Source organism: Scophthalmus maximus, chromosome 1 (assembly GCF_022379125.1).
Source record: "Scophthalmus maximus strain ysfricsl-2021 chromosome 1, ASM2237912v1, whole genome shotgun sequence".
In the NCBI taxonomy this organism is placed as follows: Eukaryota; Metazoa; Chordata; class Actinopteri; order Pleuronectiformes; family Scophthalmidae; genus Scophthalmus; species Scophthalmus maximus.
In genome coordinates, this window is record NC_061515.1 from 30765001 (window position 1) to 30772500 (window position 7500).

General features: G+C 46.3%; 1 protein-coding gene across 8 annotated transcripts in view; it reads left to right on the top strand.

The window, feature by feature from the left end:
• The window catches only part of dmd (dystrophin), a 154378-nt gene that overhangs the window by 39608 nt on the left and 107270 nt on the right, over window positions 1-7500 (top strand). For all 8 annotated transcript variants that reach the window (XM_035626047.2, XM_035626075.2, XM_035626055.2 and 5 more), the window contains exon 2: window positions 1911-1972. In XM_035626047.2, coding sequence (XP_035481940.2) covers window positions 1911-1972 — 62 coding nt within the window. The remainder of the gene's footprint in view (window positions 1-1910; window positions 1973-7500) is intronic.

The window sequence follows — 7500 nt, forward strand, 5'->3', positions numbered from 1 at the left end:
TTCTGTTGTCAGAGCGACGGAGAAGAAGTGACTTCGGGTTCGAGCTCTAGAAAATGTCAGCAATTTGTCAATATACACGCCGGGACGTCCCACAAGTAAAGAGGCGACTCGTCCCACTTCTACACTGCGACTGTGAAAGATACAGACTGAAAGTACGCAAAGTCCAGTTCTATCAAACATTATGAAAGTTGGAAATAATGATGTTTAACGTGAATACAAATCCCTGTGAGGCAGAAGCTGCTTCTCTGACCTCAATCCACCATCGTTAGTTCCTGCGACAAGCTGATGTCGGTTCATAAGCGATTTATCCTTTGCCTCAGTCGTGCTTTGTCAATTTCTATAGAAATCACAGCAGGAAGATGTTTTTACGTGGTCACGTTCAGTTCCAGTCCGTGGCTAAAGCTTGGTCTTCTTTCTCATTATCACACATGTTCTGTAATCTTCGCTGCTGGTTGATAGGAGACTCACACAGAGCGGTAGGCGGACGTGTATCTTTAGATCAGGACCAGACCTGATGGAACATGAGTCGGAACAGAAGCTGCATGTCATCTACGCGTTATGTTTTGTGCTGAAGTCATATCACGGCCCTTTTTTATTGTGTTAAAACGTTTTCCTGGACTCAGACGCCAGTGTGTGTGTTGTACAGTGAGAGGAGAACGTTTGAATGAATGAAGGGAACATGCAGTTTTTAATAGAACTCATCATGATTACTTTAACAAATCGTTAGAGCGGCTGCAGACGTGGACTGAGATGACCAGAAACAGACCCACACACACACACACACACACACACACACACACACACACATATGAAAATACAGTGACTGAACACGCACTCGCATCAGGAAGAACACTGTACTCAGACGCATTAATGCAGAAAGAAGCAAATCAAGATAGAGCATTATCGGAAAACAGTGACACGCACACACACACACACACATGCACACACACATACACACACACACACACACACACACACACACACACACACACACATACACATGGATGGATTACCTGCTTTAGATGAGATTGTTTGCTACATGATTCATTCATGCTTCACTGCTCCGGCTGCCATTATCTCCCATTGTGTGTGTGTGTGTGTGTGTGTGTGTGTGTGTTCCAGACTGTGTGCTTTTGTGTGTGTGTGTGTGTGTGTGTGTGTGTGTGTGTGTCCAGCCAATCACTACAGTACACTGCTCAACATGGGACCTTTTAATTAAAGGAGAAGTTTCATTATCAGCTCCATTAGTCAATGCCTGGCCTGTGTCAACACTCTCAAACACTCACACACACACACACACACACACTGACGGGGCTCTGCTAGCGTGGCTGGTATAATATTTAACCTGATGTTCAGTTGCAGGATGAGAGTGTAATTTATTATCCGTGGTAATGGGAAGTGACCCTCATTTCCAGTCAAATGAGCGAGGCGGGGCAGAGGAGACGTGAGAAGTCGTCGCGTCGTCATTTCCACCATAATGGAGGTCACAGGTCACACCGCTGAGGGAGGAGGAGGCCGACCATGCACGGTGGAGGATAATGTCTCTGCCTCCTGGTACATCCTTCAGAAAACTTGGGCCCTTTTTTTTCTCTGTACCCTAAGACGTTGGCGTTTCAGACGATGCGTTTGACAGAAGGAAGTAAACAGTGTGGTTACTGTGTGGTCATGTGACGGAGCAGCAGAGGAGCCCTGTGAGCGGCTCTGATTGATATGATGAGGATACAATTAACCATGAGCAAGACTCCAGGAGCCTCTCTTATCATGCTGAGCACCTCTTATGTCCCTGTGTGTGTGTGTGTTTATGTTCTTTCCCATGGCCGACACACACACACACACACACACACACACACACTGCATGTACATGTAGAGCTGTTTCCTGACTCTTCTCTCTCTGTTTTTTCTGCCGGCAGATGAAAGAGAGGACGTTCAGAAGAAGACTTTCACAAAATGGGTAAACTCACAGCTGTCTAAGGTGAGAAAGTTCCCCCCTCTCTCTGTGTGTATGTCCACTGCTGGAGGACCTGACGGGGCCTCGTGACAACTCGCTCCCATCTCTTATTTTTTAGTAGAAAGTGAAAAGGAGCAAAGTAATGGTTGTCAGTTTCCTGTTTGTCTGTGTGAGTCACGGACAATTTTAGAGGCATTTTCCTCTTTAACAGCTAGGATTCTCTCACACACACACACACACACACACACACACACAGAGATCCCTCCACGTCCCTTCTCTCTGAAGAGTCTGCTCCGTAAAGCTTGGACAGGTTTCCTCTTCCTGTTGTGATCCCACAGACTGCAGTCGGGGGTGATTTGAGAAAATATGGATTGTTATTTTTTGATTTTTGATTTATTGTCGCGTGTCTTCTTCTCTTTGCCTCTGGACTCTGTCGTGCTGTAACTCAGTCAGTCGTTCTCTCCCATCGGGACTGAATCACTTGTTTTCAATTGAACTCTAATTACATCTGGGTGTTTATTTGTGCCGTGTGTGTGTGTGTGTGTGTGTGTGTGCGTGTGGGTGTGTGTGTGTGTGTGTGTGTGTTTGGTGCATGCCGGCACATCGCTTCTCTTCCCGTTTTTCAAAGTTGATTGCGACGACGCTAGAGGTGTGCCGTTGCCATGGTGATAGAGACTTCAGTGTGTGTGTGTGTGTGTGTGTGTGTGTGTGTGTGTGTGTGTGTGACTAAAGCTATCGAAACAAAGTCTGATCTGAACCAGATGATTAAGGCCGGAGGATGGACACAGATTGGATGTCCTCTTCTCTTCTCCTCTCTTCTTTTTCATTCGTTTTCCTTTCCCTCTCTTCTCCTCTTCTTTCTCCTGGCCTTTTATTTTCTTCACTTTGTCTCTTACCCTCTCATCTCCTCTCCTCGATTGCCTTCCTCTCTTCTTCTCCTGAGTCCTCCTTCCTTCCTTTGCCGTCTCTTTCCCTTTCTTCTCCTTGCCTCTCTCCTCCCCTCCTGTCATCCCCCTCTTTCCTTTTCCATTCTATCCCTCTCCCCTCCTCTCATGTCCATCAAGCCTGTCCCATCCCCTCTAACCAGTACTAAGAGAGAGAGAGAGAGAGAGACCTCCTCATCCATCCACACTCACCAAAACATAATGAGTACCTCACCATAGATAGATGAGTCTGTCTCTCACACACACACACACACACACACACACACACACACACACACACACAGGCCTCAGGAAACTGATTGAAGAGAGACAGCAGACGGGAGTACGACTACAGGAGGGGAGAGAATGAAAGGAGAGAAGTGAGGTGAGGAGCGACAGGAGGGCAGAGGGTCCGGTGGCGGCGAGCGTGTGAAATATGTGAAAAGAGCGACGGAGTGATGTCTGGCGGTGAAGTGTCGTCGTGTGATTGTCCTGCTCAGCCAACCATAAAAAGAGGCTCTGCAGAAAACACGCTGCTCCGTCACCAGGCCAGCAGCCGGAGCGTTGGCCAACCGGCAGCTGACGCTTCCATTGCCACGACAACTGCCGGAGATGCTTCCTACGTTTCCCAGAAGCCCCATCCCTCACAGAGCGGGCCTCCGAGCCAGGGAGGCGAGAGAAGGAGGAGGTGACTCCACCGCAGGCCGGACGCAGATGAGACAAGTCGTCAGTTTGGTTGGTCCATTCTAAAGAGGAAAGACCAGCTGGGGGATTCAAAGGAAGTATCTTCATCTCTCAGTGGCCAGATGTTATTCGCCCTTTTCTGCAGGATTGAAGTGAGTCACTCAGGACTGCGATGAACCGCCGTCGACAGCGACTTTTCATGCCATTCTCGCTGACAAGGTTTCTGTCTTCTCCGTGCAAAAGCAATAATTGACAGCGAGAGAGGGACGAGTGACTCGGCTGCAAATGTTCAGATGACACATCACTTCTTGGAGTTCCTCCAATCCAACGGAGCATCACATCCCGAGTGAGCGTCTGTCGCTCTCAGGAGAAGCTACTGATGGAGGCCTGGTGGCGCGGGCTGCTTCGACCTGCTGTGAAGCACAAAGACACAAGCAGCCAGTCTGTGAGTGGCTTTTGCTTTGTATGCATTTCCCTTTTCTTTTTTCAACTCTCCTGCATCCGTGCGAGGACAATATATATGATAATGTCGCGTTTGTGTCGGACAGTTCGGCAGCGCATTGTTTCGCTGCGTCTCCTTTTGTTTTTTCGCGATGACACAAACAAGTTGGCCGCACATCTTTATTTCCACGACCACGAACCGAAGAAAACACGACCACCTCCAGGTGAGATGCACTTCTGGGATTGGACGGCTGATCTTTGGTTGTTTGTCGTAGAGCAAGAAAAAGCGTGAAATCTGCAGGAAATGATAGAAAGGAAATATGTTCGGAGGCAACAAGAGCGTTGAGACACACACCAGACGCGTGTGAAGTGCTGGTGTGTGTGTGTGTGTGTGTGTGTGTGTGTGTGTGTGTGTGTGTGTGTGTGTTATAGCTCATAGAGAGAGACATGAATGAAATACATACACACTTCACAAATCACAGATCGCCTCAGGAGCTTATTCCCGTTTATTTTACAGCAGGGTTCTTTGTTTTCCCTCCTTCTTTTTTGTTCTATCTGGAAAATTAGATCGACAATTTCTCTCCTTCTTCCCCTTTGCTACAGGCACCTGCTTGTTTCTACATATGTAGATAAGAGTGGAGTCAAACGTATTTCCTAGCACATCAAAAGCATAAGGGGGGTGGGCCCCAGTGCTTCACAGTCGAGGCAAAGGAACGCAACACAAGAAATAAGACATGAGTACAGTAAAAGAATGTCACGCTTCATCAGAATCAGGCTGAATGAGGCACAAGAAAGAAACAGTCATTTAGGGGAAAGCAGCTGGATGAACGCAACCTGCAAACACCTGTTTTAAAAGATCTATTACTGACATGCAGATTGAACACAACTGTCTGTGTGTGTGTGTGTGTGTGTGTGTGTGTGTGTGTGTGTGTGTGTGTGCGTGTGGAGGTTTCAAGTCTCCACATCACTTGTCTGAATGTCCCGGACTGTGATTGGCTCCCGGACAAGTGGTGATGTCATAAATCATAAATCCTTTCCCTTCAGGAGCTCAGACTTCACAGGATAAACAAACATATCTTTCTAAAAGGAATCGGGGTTTGAAAGTACCATAGATTTATTCCAGTAATATTTACCTAAATATTTACTTAAAAGTGTATTTTGTCTTTCTGCAATAACCAGTACAAAGACATGTTTGGTTTTAATTCAGGTATTTGTTCTTCTTGTTTGTTTTCAGGCAGTGGCCAACTGAGGCTGCATATTCATGCATTATTACATACTTCTAATGAGAAACAATGAGTAGTTTGTTAGTGATTGATTCTTTTGTCCTCAGTCCGACTGGGAAGCTTTAAATACCGACTTGCTCAAATTAAACGACTCTTAAAAAGGAAAGTTTTCCCTGTGCTCGGGGCGTCTCTGTTCTCTCAGGAGTTGGGCACAGATATAATGGCACACATAAAGTGATCCATTGGAATTATTGTAATAACTCTGGTCATAAAAGACACCTTATTAAATTAAGTCCTGATATAATAAGCGCTGTAGCTGCCCTCCGTCTCCCTGCACAGAGATGACGTAACTTAAGAAACCCGGTCCTCCCTAAAACGCTGTGAGTTATGTTGTGACACATAATTCAAAGTTCAGTTAACTCACACAGATGTGGGCGGTGGGCCGGACCCCTGTGGTCCCTCAAAGTAAAACCGCTGCGCTCATGGTCTTGTGATGCTTCCCTGTCGCTCACGGATAAGTGAACTGTCCGTCAGACATGTGATGAGTTATTCATCTTCTGTCAGGGAGAGAGACGTGTCACTTCCCCTGTGAAGTCCAGACACTTGTCGAAGGAAGAGAAGTGGCTTGATTTAAGGAAATGCAAATTTTCATGCTAACATGCGGAGTTGTCTGTCTTCAACGGTCTCGTGTCCTCGTATCGGTCCTGCGAGCCCCCCCCCCCCCCCGTCACATCACCTTCCCTCTCTGTGATTTACAGTCGCCGCCAGAGGAACTGTTAGAAGATTCAATTATGGAAGCGGACGTGTTGAAACGGGCCTGACGCTGATGTGTCTTCAGAGCTGTTGGTGGGTTTCTGTCTGACGGGGGGATGGAGAACAGACTGTGAACGCTCATGTTAACAGAACAGATTCACCGTCACACAAATGGAGTCAAACCTCAGAGAAGTTTACATGTAGGCTGGAAAGGTCGTGGTTCAATTTCAAAAAATGGATAAGTTGTTCTTCACCTCCTCCGATACAACCTTCAGTGTTTCTGTCCTACATTGTTTTAAATACAGTGTCTATTGATCCTCGTGCCATTTCATAGTTTTCATTTCCTTTTTCTTGAAATAAATTCAGTGACTCCAAACATAAAAAAGATCTATAGTGTGGAGCAATTGACAGCGTGGAGCCGAGAGAAGTTGTAGAAGAATTGTATTATATCAAATATTAAATACTATGAGTAAACTGATCATAATGACAAATGGGTTCATAAACAAAAAACAAACATATACTGTACAGCGTTATTCTTGGTGGTAAAGAAACCAATAAAACGGACGTCAACTCTTTTGGCAGCTGCCCACCTGAGGGCAAGCACTCACATTTATTTCTAATTGAAGCAGAAATGTGGATATGATGCAGCAGAAGAATATGATGGTCTTTGCTCTCCGGAGCTGTGATCTGCAGGAGCAGTGTCCTCCCCTACATAACAAGTGGACCAGACGTGCTCAGAGAACCCATATGAAGATGTGTGGGAGTAAATGTATGCAGGATATTGCACAGACTAAATGTCCTTATTGTAGATTTAAAAATTTGATATTCTCCTAATTTATAGATTCACTGACAGCTGTGTCTACACCGCGCTTCCCATTCAAAGACAAACCCGCTTTGGTTTGGAGGAAACGGAATGAATCATCTTTGTTTGACTGCAAAGACACACGCACACACACACACACACACACACACACACCTGAGAAATGAGTCAGCTGTGTTTTTGCATTCCGGCCACATGCCGGTGGAGGTCGTCGCGCTCGCCGCCGTCGCTGTTCTGCCGAGGATGAAAATGTTTGTTTGTGCGTTTGTCATGATCCTTTCTACCCGGCACATGTTGTGGTGAGGCGGGTTTACAACGTGTGTGTTTGACGTGTGTGTGTGTGTGTGTGTGTGTGTGTGGGTGTGTGTGTGATTTTGTCCTCTCTCCCCTGTGGCTGAAAATCCCAGTTTGAGCAGGAAGAGGATAAAAGATGAAGTGCTAAAAGGAATCTGGTTCAGGACTGAGCATGTCTGTGATTTCACACTGGCTGCTGCTCATTACTCCAAAAACACTAGTGTGTGTGTGTGTGTGTGTGTGTGTGTGTGTGTGTGTGTCGGTACATCGAGAAGGGCTCTTACAGTTTTATTTTTGAGAGAGATGACCCTCCTCTCCCCAGCGGACTGCAGGAAATGGCTGCTTTTACACTTCAGTGTTTGTGAGCGAGATGAGACGTGTTGATATGTAGATATTCGAATCCTCCACATTCAG